General features: G+C 44.3%; 1 protein-coding gene across 3 annotated transcripts in view; it reads left to right on the top strand.

Annotated features, from left to right (window-relative positions):
- Positions 1-15,728, top strand: part of Osbpl1a (oxysterol binding protein-like 1A) — a 188,574-nt gene that overhangs the window by 8,435 nt on the left and 164,411 nt on the right. For 2 of the 3 annotated variants that reach the window (XM_005372715.2, XM_005372716.2), the window contains exons 2-4: positions 798-920; positions 9,415-9,500; positions 10,429-10,503. In XM_005372715.2, the coding sequence (XP_005372772.1) occupies positions 800-920; positions 9,415-9,500; positions 10,429-10,503 (282 nt within the window). In that variant the 5' untranslated portion in view covers positions 798-799. Of the gene's footprint in view, positions 1-797; positions 921-9,414; positions 9,501-10,428; positions 10,504-15,728 lie in introns of those variants that run through there. The other variant, XM_013504468.1, reaches the window with a different exon arrangement.

Here is a 15,728-nt window from a genome sequence, read left to right as displayed (position 1 = left end):
TGTCTTTTTGAGGCAGGGTCTTGCTATGCAGTTCAGGATGGCCTTGAGCTCACTTTGTAGCTCAGGGTGGTTTTGAACTCTCAATGATCCTCCTGCCTCAGTCTCCCAAGTGCTGGAATTACAGGCATCCACCATGCCCGGCTGTTTTAATTTTTTAAGAGTAGGAAGGATTTATTGAGAGAAAGATAGCTTATGTCTAAGAGAGACACAAAGGGACTCGGAAAGTTGGTTGCCCACCAACTCTGCTTCTCAAGGGTATTTTATTGAGCAAAGCCATGAGGTGAGGCAGGTTCAAGGTGGGGCAGAACTGCAGTTAACTAATATGAAAACAAGTATAGTTGCCTAGATTAACTGATCCAATGGGAAGTCACAAGGTAGGTGTGAGGTGGGACAAAACTATGGTGAACCAATAAAATTACAAGTATTGACAGATCATATTTTAACTTTATGGCAGGTTATTAGTGTTGTAGTAATAAGCATTTGGGTAATAGCTCATGTTTGATGGAGTACTTCCACATCCACCGTGTTACAGCAGCTTAGAAGGTTGGTTATACTGCATTCTGAGGATGAGAACTAAGGCTTTGAGTAGTTAAGAAACTTGCGCAAATATCTCATGTACTTCTTCAATAGTAACGCAGAAGGCAAGGAGTCTCAGGGTCATTCTGGCCCTGCAACACAACTCATTGTATGTCTTATTAGTCACAAAATGAAGGTGATTTTTCTCCTCTTTATTATGAGGTACTATCTAAAAGCTAATTATGTTCTTAGATAATAGCAGTGTTTTTTTTTAAATCTAGACATGAACACAGAAGCAGAACAACAACTTCTCCATCATGCCAGAAACGGCAACGCTGAGGAAGTGAGGCAGCTGTTAAAAAGCATGGAGAGGGAGGAAGTAATGGCTGCCATTAATTGCAAAGGTGAGCACTGAATGGATTGCACAGCTTTCTCTTTGGAGTCCACACTGCGTACGGTGTATTCATCACTAATCTTCCCGGTCTCGTATGTGATGAATGCCTGCTCTCTGGCGGAACCCTCACAAAACTGGTAAAACGTCTCTGTACTCCCTTCTTTTTTTTTTTTTTTTTTTTTTGCCTTCTTGAGACAGGGTCTCACTATGCAGTTCAGGCTGGCCTTGAGTTCACCTTATAACCTAGGCTGGCTTTGAACTCTCAATGATCCTCCTGCCTCAGCCTCCCGTGCTGTAATTACAGGTGTGCACCACCACACCTGGCTTGTCCTCCCTTCTAAGTCAGAGAAACTGAGATCCATTCTTAATTGTTATGGATTCTCTGACAATTGCTTTGTTTTCTTTCTTCCATATTGGGGATTGATCCCAGGGTCTCTTGAGGTCATGCTGGGCAAGCACTCTACCGCTGAGTGACATCCTCAGCCTTTTAAAAAATTTTATTTTGAGATAGGGTTTTATTAAGTTGCTGAGGTTACCTCAAACTTGCAGTCCTCCTGCCTCTGCCTCTCTAGTAGCTGGGATTTTAGGCATGCATCACCAGGCTTGGCTGTTATTTTTCTTCTTGAAGATCTTGTAGTTGGGCCAGCAGGTATGAGGGATTTCTATATGCCCAGCATGTAAGGTACCTTGGAGATGATGGAGAGGAGACAGACAAGATCTCTGCCCTCACTCAAGTTAGTCTACTAGGTTACTAGATCAGAGAAGTCTGCATTACAGAGTAGGTGTCAGGATATGGAAGTTCATACCACGGGACCACAGAGGAGAGGTATGGAACTGGAACTTGAAGAATAGCTTCGGGGACAAAACAGTTCTAAGGTGATATGTGAAAGAGTGTGTAGGCATTAACCCGGTGAAGGTAGAGAAGGCAAGGGTTCCAGGCCGAAGCAGTGGCACGCGCCAAGGCCTAAGTAGACAGGCGGCGCGCGTGGCCAGGGCCCAGAGGTGGGTGGGCTGGGGACAAAGCTAGGTGGGCAAGGAGCAGCCAGATGATAATGTGCCTTGCAGAGCAAGGTGACCGGTGTTACAGCCTCTCACTCACATGTGCAGGGAAAAAGAATTTATTCTCCCAGATGGTCTGGGATTTTCACAAGTCTTTCACATTTGAGGAGTGAAGCGGGAGGTCCAGAAGGTCTGTGCGTGTCTCAGTCTTAGCTATTAATCAAAAGGGCTCCTATCTCCCCTTCCCCTAAACGGACATCTTCCCTGAACTGGCATTTAGTGTAAAAGGGGGCCTTGCTGTGTTCATGCAGTGAAGATGTCTTGCAGTGTTCATGCAGTGAAGGTGTCTTCAGCCCCACGAGACAGACTTTGGTTGCTCAGTGACCTTTGTCTTCTTAGTCCCTCTTAAGCTGAGGCGAAATTTAGGTGTGAAGTTAAGCTCCTATCTCTCAGTCTATCACACAGTGCTCCTTGGCTACCTCAGGAGACACCTTGGCTCTTGTGCTCTCTGTGTGACCCGAGGCTGTGTCATCTCTTCATCAGACACCTGCCGCAGGCTAGGAGATAGCTCAGTCACACGCCTTGTCTTAGAGCCAGGCGGATGGTAGCTGCCCGGTCCGAGAAGCTATAAGCCGGAGAACCAGTGAATGAGAGAGAGACACACAGACGGACAGAGAGACGGACAGACAGACACACAAAGACAGGGAGAGACAGAGACAAACACCAGTGATGCAGCCCAATCCAAGGCTGAAGAGCTGAAAGCCACCTTGAGATGGGCTGGTCAAGTCTGTACACAAAGGCTGAAGAAACTGGAGCTTGTCACAGACCACAGCAGGAGCAAAAAACCCAACAACAATAACAACAGCGACAATAACAGCAACAAAATGCCCACTCAAGAAGGGTTACTCTCTTGGGAGCTTCCCGCTTCTACTTTTTCATTTCATCTGGGCCCCCAGTCCACTGAATGGTGCTGCTCATCCTCAGGGCAGGTCTTCCCCACTCACCTCACTGACCTGTGTACCAACCTTCTCTGGAAATATCCTCTAGGCATGTTCAGAAGTTTGCTTTGCCAATTCTCTGGGCACCCCTCACCTGGTCATGTTGCCTATCAAAATTAACCATCATACTCTTCTCTGGCGAGAGTGACGTGTGGGAATGGATTGACACGTAGGGGTCCAGAGTGGGACCCTTGAGCTTTCCCTGTGGCCGCATTTCAGATTATGTGATAATACAGCCGTCTTGTGTGTGGGTGCCAGGATAGGTCTTCTCCTAGCATCTCAGATGTAGCTTGCCTTTTCTTCATGTCTCCTGTTTGTCTCGCTTCCTGGGCTTGAGATCAGAAGCTACATGTCTCATCTTGTCTTTTTTTTCCTTTCACAATCCCTCTGTTCCTGGAAGAGCAGACTTCAGATGGATATGTGGATATTTTATTCCTCTGTGACATTCTCCTAGAATAGCACACCTCATGGGAAAGGAGTGTTATCTTTGCAGTAAGAGAGAAACTATAACCTGAGTGGGCTCAAAACTAATAGTCTGAGTTGGTTAAAGGAATTTAAAAAACTTCTCTCCATCCTTTATATGCTGACTCATAGTCTTTCCTTCCGGATTCCACTTTGACTGCTAAAAATATTCAATCCTCTTTAATGACTCTTGTGTCTACCCTTTCCCCATGCATGGCAGCCTTGGGCTAATTATTGGAGAGTCACCTACTTGGAAATGGGAAACTGAGAAATATATGTTAATGTGGTTTCAGAAAGTCACCTCATTGTACCTGTCAGCCAGCCTCTGTCTTCAGGGCAGTTTGAAGGGTTTATGTGGAGGAGTGACATAATGAGATGATGTACAGGTATGCTACTGAAGGGAATGGGCGAGACTGCATACGTGTTGCGCTTCCGTGTGGGAATTCCTTCCTGGCATTTTTTAGTGTTCTTATTTGTGTTTCTAATCCTGAGATACTGGGAAAATGGTATAATGTACTCTAATTCTCCTGCAAGAACTAAAGATTAACACCATAAAGATGTTATTGTTGGAAGGAATACAGTGATGTCAAGTTGAAAGTGAGAGAATGAAACACTGACATGTCCCAGGTAGACGTTTAAGGTTGACATTTCTAGGGTCTGAGTTGGCAAATCTAGTTAGTTGTGTGTATAGCTGTTGCCATACTACATGTATCGTCATGATCCTGTCTATTGCTCATGTGTGTTGTTCTTGCAAATAAAGATATGTAAATATTAACGTTTATATACATAATATACTTCATATAAAACCATGAGTGGTAGTCTAAGGAAAAAGTTTCAGGTGCAGAATAAGAACATACACTGGTAGTCTCTACACCTGCTTCTACATCGTGCTGTCATTTTGCTAGGACATCCAGATGTGAAGTTACTTAACTATTACCCAGTAGGTAGTACCTGCTGGTGTTTTCCACCATCTTGAAATTCTATGCAGGGCTCACATTTCTTACTCTTTGAAACTTCTTTGCGATATCTATGAGTAATAAAGAGTATAAAAAATATTTGAGGCATTTTGGGGATAATTTATGATTTTGCAAAGTAATTTCTTGATTCAGAATCCCACTTAGGAACACTAGGTGTGAGTAGAGCAGATCAGAAACTGCTCTAATCACTTAGAGGATCCTATTGTGGATAAGTGGGGAGAGAAGCAGTGGGAGTAGAGAAAAGTGGATGTAATTACTTAATATTCTGGAAGTAGAAGCAGTAGAACTTACTGAATGGGAGGGGAAAGGAGGAAGGAAAAGGCAAGGGTGGTGGTGATGTCTAGCAGGAAGAATGAGGCAGCTGGTTATGGAGACAGGAGGAGAACGGGTGCTTTCTGTGTGGGAATGGCATGTGCAGCATGAAGCGTGAGCTCAGCGTTGCACTTCCTCAGGTGCCTACTGGTGGAGAGTTGGATGTGGGAATCTGGATTCTGAAGTCAACAGCATGTAACCAAAGTAATGACTTTTTTTAAAAAAAAATGACAATAATGAACAAATCAGAAGAAATGTGAGCTGCTAACGGATGTTTGGAGGGATGTGAGTGAGAAATCCTGGAGCTTAGGGCCGTGGCTGCCAGGGAGGACTGTGCTGTCCAGGGCTGGGTATTGAGGCAGTGAGGCGGCAGCTGAAAAGGGCCCCTGGGGTTCGGTGGCGACGTTTGGATTCAAGTTGAGACAGTGTTAATGACAAGGTGGGAGATAAACCCAGGTTGCCAGGGGTGGGTGGCTGATGGGAAGGAACAGGTGGAAAGCACAAGGGAAGAGTGGACGTGGGAAGGACTGTGAGCAGGATAGCTGCTAGGGAGTTTGATGTGAGGGAGGGTTGGTTAGTCTTTTTTTCCTGCCACCTTTTTAAGATTTTTTATTAGTAAATGTTTACACTATACAATTACAATCCTTGTTCATACATATTTTTATAAGGAAAGCAGAAGCTTGGAGAAATATTTGTAAGACACTAATAAAAATCTATTACCCAAAATACACAAGAACTTTAAAAACTAAGTACTAAGAAAAATAATCCAATTTTTAAGTGGCCCAAAGATTTGAACAGACACCTTATCAAAAAAGCTATGCAGATAACAAAAACATGAAAAGATATTCAGTATAGGTTATTATGGAAATGTATATTAAAATCACAAAAATATACCATCACCTACTTAGTTTTTGTTTGTTTCGTGTGAGCAAGAAAAGAGGGAGACGTTGAAGACAAGGAGAGGGAGAGTATCTGAGAATCAGGAGGGGACTGGCTGTGGGAAGAGCAGCTGGTCTTTGACAGCTGGAGGGAAGGAAGGTAGATGGGTGGCTGGGAACCCCAAGGAGTTCTATGAATGCTTCTATTTTTACTGCGAAGCTGCAAGATTAGGTCATTCATAAGGGATAAGGAGCCTGGGTAGGAGCTTGAGGAGACCAGCGGATGGACTGAAATACCTGTTGTGGACGGTAGGAAAGACACCTGAGGAAGGTGTTATCAGCAGGATTGCCTAGCCTAAGTGTGGAGTGTGGGGCCCTGACCTTGTGTTACGAAGAATTCACAGGGGGGTGTTACCTTTTCTTCACCATTGGTTAGCAGCCTGGGTATGGTTCTGAGCTAGTGGAGTTGTCAGGCTTTGGGGGTTTTCTAGGTAGCTGTGACAAAGATATTGAAACAGGGGTATTGATAAATATGTGGGATCAAAGACCATATGCCACATTTATTGACAGAAGTTAACATGGCGGCTGTTTGCATATGTGAACAGTGATTAAAGGGATGATGGGCCTGATATATCAAAGAATAAATCCTATGTGAACAAGCTGGCAAGTTGGGGGTTTGCAGAAAAGTGGCTTTCTGTGTTCACAGTGATGCCCAGGTGTTGGCTGTGGTGGTGGATACCCGGCATTGAGCAGAAACATGGTTTGTAAGTTACGTTTCTCTTGTTGCTGAGAAAAAATACCCAACAGCCAAAGTTAAAGGGGGAAAGGTTTCATTAGCTCACAGTCCGTAGAGGTTTCAGCCCCTAATCAGCTGGCTGCAAGGCAGGGTGGCATGGCAGAGGGGCATCCCAGAGGAGAAACAGTTCGTGGGGCAGAAGGCAGCAAGCAAGCAAAGGAGGGAAGGAAGAGGACAAGTCTCTTTGTGTACCTTATGTTGTATCCAGGCTACTGGCGTTAGGGTGGTGCCTAACCAGTCAGTGGACTGATTTAATAATCACCCACCCATAATCCTAGCACCCTTAATCCTAGCACTGTACCGTGAATCAGTCACATACTCTAGAGTCAGCTACCTCTGAAAAAGCCCCACCTATGACTGCATGAGGCTGTAGGAGGGACATCTAGACATAAGCCATAACCACATGAAACAAGGAACTGAGAGAACAGGACACTTGCATAGACAGTAGGTCCCCCAGGATGATTTGAGGTAGGGAACGGCTGTGCGCCTGAAGTTTCTTGGAGAGGGGTGAGCCACTGGAACATTGGCGGGTGGCAGCAACAGAGGCAGTTGAGGGAGGGCTTGTAACATGAGTGGAGAAAGCACTGACCAAGGGCAGCCGTGGGTTTTTGATGCAGAGGTTCTCGTGGCTTCTGTTCAGTGTGGATATGGAAACTAGGGGACCTCCACCTGAGGAACAGGGGTGGGGATCATCAGCATCAGGAAGAGCCAGGTTTCATTTCAGAACAGAAGGCAAAAGAAATGCTTAGTGAAATAGGCTGAGGCTCTGGGATTTATTGACTGTGTAATTAGTAGTTCCACAGGGCACGCATATAAGGGGAAACAGATGCAGCACTTTGGGTAAATGGCAGGTAATCACGGACATGCTATTGACAGCTGTATCCTGTGTGTGTGTGTGTGTGTGTGTGTGTGTGTGTGTGTATTGGGGGGTCGTTATTGTTCTGTGGTGGATACTCTAAGGTTGATGGCTGAAGATTCTATCATCCTACAGTGCACCGGAGTGGTTAAGCTGCAGCCAGCTCCTCCGGAGTGGCCCTCTGGGAGCAGTGGATGCCGGGGCTTTGATAGCCCCTTCAGCATGGTGGGCTTTGGGAATCTGACAGGGCTATAGTCTCTGCAACCTGACTGACTGTTTTGGCAATCTTTTGGAGCATCGCCGCTCTAAGCTGTAGTGGCCTTTATCTTTTTTGCTAAATTGTATAGCTTTTGTTCTTGCAGCATTCTTTTGTCTTATCCTCTCCCTGGCTATGTGGATAGGATCTGATGTTTCACTGCTGTTAACCTTGGCTCTGGTTATCTAGTTGGGTGCTTCTGCACTCTGGTAACCCAATATCCTCATCAGCTGAGATTTTATCTGGAGTCACGCTCCATTTTCAGTCCCTGTTTTTGGAGCTGACAGTGTCCCTGGTACTGCAGGAAGGACTGTCTAGATTGCTTATGTGGTATAGGTTTCCTTTTTTCTTTTTAACTGATGCAGCATTTATTTTAAAATTAAATTTAAAAAACTAAGTTGCATCACCAGGTAGTTTTCTGATTAAGGATACAGCCTGGCCAGAGTGGCTATGGCTGGTGGCCATGGCTGGTGGCAGCAGCATTACACAGGACCATTTAAGGCAGCTCCTGCTGGCGGGGCACCTGTCTCCCTGTCCTTTGTCATAGTGTCCAGGGTGGCCACTGGCTGGGCCTGTGGTGACCTCTGTGATGGACCCTGCAGGGACAGCTACAGCCACTGCAGTGGACACTGCCAGGGTGGCGGTGGGAGGACTTGCCTTGTCCAGTGCTGGGGTGGCCATGGTCGCCTCTGGGGACAGTCATGGCCAGGGCAGAGGTCCCTTTTGAGGGCACAGGGCAGTCAGGGTCTGGTGAGGTGCTGCCCGCACACTCAGCCCTGCCAGCATCATCCTCCTCCCACCCGGGGAGCCTCCCAGCTAGGGCCTGAGCCATAGTTTCCACAGTGCCAGCCGCCTGCTCCTCATCCTCACTGTCAGAGCGCCCGGAGGAGCTGCTGTCCGAGGCCACCAGGGGCCTTTCCTGTGACACACACATTCCAGGCACAAGGGGAAGCACAACCAAAGGTTTTCCCTGGGCTGGGGCTCTGGCCACTCTCAGCATGGCTGTGGTCTGTGTCCATGGGAGAGCTGCACCTGAGTTCCAACTGGGAGGAGCAGAAAGGCTGGAATTCAGTGAACTTGGCCCAGCCTTTCTCCTCTGGGGCCGAGGCGCCAGCTGCCCACATGCTAGAACCCATATCCCTTGCAGCTCCTGGGGCTGGGGCTGTCGGGTTCACTGGCTCATCAAAGACTGCTGTCGAGGCAGCATCTTCTGAGATACCCACTGAGGAGAAGCCTTCATTCTGCGCAAGTCCAGGGAGGCTGCTGCTCCAGGTTTGTTCCTGTCTGCCTCAGCCTGCCTTCCTGTCCTGGCCTCCATGCTCCAAGGCATTCTTAGAGCAGCTTTCTGAGCTGTGTGAGGCTCCAGACCTGGCTCTGGCCATCACCTGGGCAGTACTACAAGTTCCTCATCCTCCCAGATGTCCTCTTCCTCCTCCTCATCAAAGGGCTAGATTCGGTCACTGCAGCAGGCTTCAAACAGAGCTGGGCTGGGGCTGTCCTTGTCTGCGTCAATGTTGAAGTTGATCTCTGCAGTCCTATCAAATGGGGCACTGATGCTGTCATCCTGGCCTGCAAACTCATCATTGAAGCGGAACTGATCCATGAAGTGGGCCGTCATCTGTTGGATGTGGTACTCAGAGAATGCGTGCTGAAGGGACGGCTCATTAGGCAAAGCAGCCTCACCGTCTTCCTCCTCACTTGAGAAGTGAAGGTGTTGAGTGCTCACCAGGTCAGCGGTATTCCTCCGATTGCTCTTGGTCAGTGTCTCCTCCACGAAGCTCTCCTAGCATCCACAGGATCTGCAGGGAGCCCTTGGATAACCTCGCTGATACGGGTCTGCACAGGGCCCTGCTGCAGTGTGAAGGAAAGCTGTTGGCAATGGTATTAAAGTAGCTTCATAGGAAGAAAATCCATTTATTGTAAAACCACCTAAATAACATCTAAAATGCCTTATCTGCTTCTGTTTGTAGGAAGAAGTAAGTCTAATTTGGGCTGGACACCCCTTCATCTGGCATGCTATTTTGGACATAGACAAGTGGTCCAGGATCTGTTGAAGGTCTACTTATGGCTTTAATTTTTTATGACTGTAATATTATGGAAATAATGTTATGGAAACTTTTATGAAAACTGTAAGATAAAAGTCTTAGAACAGCCAACTGAGCAATAATAGCTTATTTAAAATAATGGTTTGTCATTAAAGACACTTAATTTTTCTTTACTAAATATATGAATTAGGTTAACTTGATGAATTAAAAATCTATTTTTAATAATTTTATATTAGTGGTTTTTAAACATGGCAAATTGGGCATTTTAATGAAGATACAATTTTCAGTTTTACAAGTATGACAGTTGTAAAAATAATAAAAGCATATCTTAATATCACAGTCTCTTACAATCATACTTAATGAGAATTGAGACTTTGTATTTCTCAATTCTCTGAATAATTTTTCACATGGATATTTTTGGAATTGGGTTATATCTTTCAATTTATATGTACATTTCCATGGTGTTTTTTTCTCTTTAAATCTCAAAACTTATTAACTTGGTGGTAGAAGAAATATATTACATTCAGAGACAATTCTTTTTTCAGTATAACTACTCCTACAGTTAGGATGTATAGACTTCTAAAGAAAAGTACCTTCCTATCTGATAGAAACTTACTTACTTTTACTATCAATTGACTTATTTATTAGTGGCAACCAAACAACATTAACAGTTGTTTTAATTTTTGAAATATTTCATATATTTTAAGGAACTATTTTCACCTTTTATAGTTCATTTGTTTTGTTTTGTCTTTTTGAGACAGGGTTTCTCTATGCAGCTCAGGCTGACCTTGAACTCACTTTGTAGCCCAGGCTGGCCTCAAACCTGCAGTGATCCTCTTGCCTCAGCCCCCCGAGTGCTGGAATTATAGGCATGTGCCATCATGCCCAGCCTATAGTTCTTTACATGTGGAAGATATTTAAAGTTTTCATGTTTTCCAGGCTGGTGCAGAAGTGAATGTGTTAAACGACATGGGAGACACTCCTCTCCATCGAGCTGCCTTTACAGGACGAAAGGTGAAAAATATTGTACTTTTCAGTGTTTGCCAGTGAAATATTTGGAAGAGGAGTCACTACTGTTTGCACTGTTAAAACTGTATGACCGGCAACTGGAGAAAGCTGTAAAAAGTGTAAAAACCAGCCCTTGCGGTCAAAAGTGCACAGGATCGTACAGTTGGACAAAGAGCTCAAGTGCTAAGGTCATGAGACTCCTTTTACCATCCTCGGCAAGAAGTCACTCAATCTCAGGCTGTATACCCTAGCAGTAGGGACCTCCTGATTATTCCTTTTTATTAACAGCTTCTTTGCTGTATAATTTACACTGCATAAAATTCACTTACCTTAAGTGTACATTTCCATGATTTCTAGCCTATTTACACAGTTGTACAACTGTGATGGTTAATCCTGACTGTCACTTTGGTTTGAGAGACACATAGGAGATTAGCAAATCGCACTTAGAGGTGACCTTGGAGGTTCTCTCTGGTCACTGGTCTCTTCCTCTCGGGGCTCTTCCTGCTCATTCTCTGTGTCCCAGCCTCCATGAGGTAGGAACCTTTCCCTGCCATGATCTTCTACCATGCTGTTCTACCTTGAAGTGATCCCAGCCTTAGACTGAAGTCTCTGAAACTTTGAGCCGTAGAAACCCCTTTCTTACTGAAGGACTGACTAATATAATCACCGTCACCATCATCCAGTTTTAGAGCATTTCTATAATCCCAGAATATTTCTTTAGCTCTATTTATGTTCATTGCCTGTGCCTAACCCAAGTCTCAGGCTAACATTTGTTTTCTTATATTTGTATTTCCTAGGATTTTTTATTAATGGAGTCATATAAACTTTTATGTCTGTCCTTAATTGACCCTAATGTTAAGTTCATCCATGCTGTAGCATGCACTAGTCGTTTATCCCCCTTTGCTGCTGAATCATATCCCACTGAGTAGATATGACAACATGTTTTGAAAGGACTATTGTTTGATTGCATTGCCTTGGAATTTTTGTTGAAAATCAATCGATCATAAGTGGAAAGGTTTATTTCTGGATTTCTGGTTCTCTTCCTTTGATCTACATGTAGGTTTTCAGTCTATAAATCTTGTATGTCTTCTATTAAATTTGTAACTGGTCTGGCCTTACTTTGTGGAATTAGGAATGAATCTGGCCAGCGGATATCTCTACTCAGTTTTTTTAAAAAAATTAAAATATTTTAGCATAATTTTCTGACACCCTGCATCTAAACAGTTTAGTGGTCAGCCAGTGTTTGGGTAGTAAAGGACACAAATATTCCATCCCACAGGGCTCCCACCCTCTGCCCTTGGATCTGCGTATAGGTTAGAGAATGCTTGCCACGTTCAGGCATTTCTCATCTCTCCCTCTTCTCACTCTTTCTTTCTTTCTTTCTTTTTTTTGTCTTTTTGAGACAGGATCTTGCTATACAGTTCAGGCTGGCCTTGAGCTCACTTTGTAGCCCAGGCTGGTCTCAAACTTGCACCGATCCTCCTGCCTGAGCCTCCCGAGTGCTGGAATTACAGGTGTGTGCCGCCATGTCCAGCTGCTCTTACCTCCTGAAGGGCCCTTTCTCAGCTCTTCACATAGGTGATGTTTTCTAGCAGAGGGAAGTGCTGGGAAGCTAGCCTACTCTTTCTCTCGTTCTTTCATTTCTGCTGTTTCCCTCTTAGGTGTCAGGCTTTTCTGATATTTGCTATATGTGGTCAAATAATAGCCCCCAATGATGTCCATCTCCTAAACCCTGAAATCTGAATGGTTCCATTTCATACCAAAGGGACATTGAAGTTGCAGATGCATTTGAGTTGCTGATCAGCTGACCAATAATTATTTTGGGTTATATGGTATAATCACCATCATCCATAGAGGTGTGAGACGTAGACAGAAGAGTTAGAATCAGAGGGCCTTGATGTGACCAGTTAGATGTAGTGTTTCTGGCTTGGGAATCTGAGGAGGAGGCCATGAACTAAGGAATGTTCATTATCTCTACAAGCCGGAAAAGTTCTCCCGCAGAACCTTTGGAAAGAACCACCTGTGTAACTCCTTGGTTTTACCCAGCAAGCCCCATTTTAGACTTCTGAAATACAGACCTGCAGGATAATAATTTGTGTTGTTTTAAGCCATCAAGTTTGGTAATGTATTACAGCTGCAGTAGAAAGCCGAAGGGAAGAGCAACCTTGTGCTGCCAGTTCTGTGGGTTTTCACAGAAAACTTCCTTAATGAATTTGTTTCTTAATGAATTTGCTACTTTTACTGATCATGCCTCTTGGTGTCGGTTTTTTCCTTCTGTTCCAAATCAGGCCAGTTTCCTTGGTAGCAGGGCTGCTGGTTGTCACTGCCAGTCCAGCACAGGCAGACTTCTTGGGGAAGGTGGAGGAGGGGATAACTACCTGTGGCTGGTGGGTTGAAGACTCTTGATGTTCCTGCCTAAGGCTCTAGCACTTCCTGTCCTGTAACTGCTTTGCTTCATTCTTTTTTTAGTGGATATCCAGCACCGTGAAATGGTTTGTTCTGGTAGTTTTGTTCAGGTTTTATTCATTCTTCAGGATATCAGTTCTCTGAGCTCTTAGTGTAGCCAAAAGTTGTTTTCCATTCTGCTTTTATGACTTTTTTGATTATTTAAGTAACCCAGTAAATTATGGCATAAAATATAGTTACTCTTGGTTATTCTTATAATTTACAGTTGTCCCACATGATCCCTAAGGGTTATTTTATAATCACATAATTAGAAGATTCATGTCTTTTTATCACAAATTATGGAATGAATTTTATACTGCTTCACACTTTTAATTGTTCTAATGGCTGGATTTAGTTTCTATATAAATTATCATGCATTGACCCTGTAAGTATGTGATAAACATGTTTGAATTACATTGTACATTTCACATCTTTGGGCATTTGTTTGTAAGTTGGTACTTAGGAGCCAGAGATGAAGTCTTACTAAAGCTGTGGGAAAAAGTACTTTTTTAAAAAGGGACAAAAGTGTAATAGGTTCATTGCCACATGTGATTGTTTCAAATCTGATCTACAAATAGTTTGACCTGCAGACTGGAATGCGAGCCAGGTGGTGTTTCCCTTCATAGCGCAGGGTTTCTCCTCCCTTTCTGTGCACCTGAGAAAATTCTTTTGCCACCTCTTCCCACACACCTGCCTATTCTTTTTTGGTACTGGGAATCAAACTCAGGACATTGTGCTTGCCCGGCAGGCACTGTGCCACTGAGCTAAGTCCCCAGCCCTACCTATTCTTGAAAGTGCAGTTCAAGTTCCGCTTTCATAAAGTCTTGTCTGACGTCTTGGACTGGGAGGAAGCTGCGCTTTTCCAGGTGTCTTGGGTGCGTGACAGCATCTTCATTCATCTTGTTCCTCATGTGAGAGTTACAGCCATAGCTGTCCTACTAGGTTGGCGTTAATCTCGCTCACAAGGAAGTCATAGTTTACTTATATTTTGAGTCCTGTACAAGCACAACACAGGTTTCTCTATTGGTCTTTGTGATTATCTAGATAGATCTAGTCAGTTCATTACCTGTGCTCAGATTTTCATATAGTGTTTGACCATTTCTGCTCTCTTTTTTCATCTTGCAACATGAGATGTTAAATCCGGCCCCAGTTTGGGTTGCATGTTAGTGTATATATTTTGTTATCTGTTGTGTCAAAAAACAGTTTAGCTGAAGCTAAATGGAAGCATCACATAAAATATTAGCGAATGTATGTGCTTTATTAGGCATGATTATATTAGATAAAAGGTTTAATTTCTAATGAATTCATGATAAATCATTTTGTGCTAATGTACCTTTTACCATGGAGATAATTTTAAATATCTTGTGACTTTAAGATTCAGTGGTTTAATAAATAGAATATGGAGTTGAGAAAGAAATTTGTTTATTATAAAGCATTGTAAAGCCTTTTCTCTGGAATATATAAAATATGCCTCCCTAAATTGTGAGGGAACTGTGAGCTTTTCTTGGTACATTAGCGACCCCTAGCGTTCCATGGTGAAAATTAGCATATCGGGATTTTTAAATGTTTACCAGTTGCTCCTTTATTGTTGGGGTATAGTTAGAATGCTGAAGTTTTTATGCTTTTAATAATAAAATCAGTTTAAAATATAGGGGCACAGTCAATAGCAAATATTTGGATTATGGCACTGACCTTTATTTTCGAGTGGAATTGAGATTACATTTAATACAGATGCTTTCTGTGTTGTGCTGGCATGTTGCCTCGCTCATTGGCAAACAGCCATCGTGAAATACAGATAGGAACATCGTTTTTAATCTCTGGGATGTCAGCTGAGATAGAGGTCATTGTGGAGCAGGTTTACTGGGTGCTGTGGGGTCACACCGGTGGAGGGGTGCGGGCATGGGGAAGGGTAGCATCTTGTGGGTGCCGTAGCCCACTGGTAAACAGCAGGGAGCAGGGAGCAGGGAGCAGGGAGCAGGGAGCAGGGAGCAGGGACTGCTGCAGAAGAGGCCAGGCTGGGACAGCCACTGGTTACAGGCTGCCCTGAAAAGGACGTGTGACATTGCATGGCACAGTGCCGTCCAACTGAGATAATCCCTGGCATGCTAACTGCTGAAGGCCGCCTCCTGGTCACTCTTTGCACCTGGCATAACAAACAGTGTATTTGGGAAGGAAGATCTGTGCAGCACATCAGAGCTTCCACTACAGCCTATCCTTCATTCCACTCAGATCTGCTTTTTCGCACGTATGTGAGTAGCTCCGTTAGATGCCAGTGGGCCTCTTTTCCTGGGAGAAGTCAGAAGAGGAAGGCCAGTGGTTGCTACAACTGAATCATTTTTCCTTGGTATTGGCTGTGTTAGGTTCTCCTTCCCCTTCATTTGTGCACTGTTTGGCCTTTGTGGCTTACCTGGCATTATGACGCAGGTCCCTGGAGGTCTGAGCCCTTGGTTACCATGTCTTCCTTAGGCTGGGGATGCTGCCTTTGTCTGTTTACTGTCAGAAGTGAACAAGAGAATACCAGGAGACACCCCAGTGTAACATTTGCATGCTAAACACATTTTCATGCCCCCTTACTGTTCAGTCCTCTTTCCTTCTGGTCAGGTTCAGTTACGTCTTCTAGGTGGAGACTTTTCTTGGCTGCTGGTCCTTTGACACAGTGAGCCCACTTTTGCCTGTTATGTCTTCTAGCACATGACTCAGAGCATCATCTTCAGCTGTGGGAACGTATTACCCCAGAACCTGAAGAAGTCAGTGGATCATTGTGCCCTATTTTCTGTTATGGGAGG

Source organism: Chinchilla lanigera, unplaced genomic scaffold (assembly GCF_000276665.1).
Source record: "Chinchilla lanigera isolate Chin_1 unplaced genomic scaffold, ChiLan1.0 scaffold00001, whole genome shotgun sequence".
In the NCBI taxonomy this organism is placed as follows: Eukaryota; Metazoa; Chordata; class Mammalia; order Rodentia; family Chinchillidae; genus Chinchilla; species Chinchilla lanigera.
The sequence above is the reverse complement of the archived record's forward strand: the minus strand, read 5'-3'. Positions and strand labels throughout refer to the sequence as shown.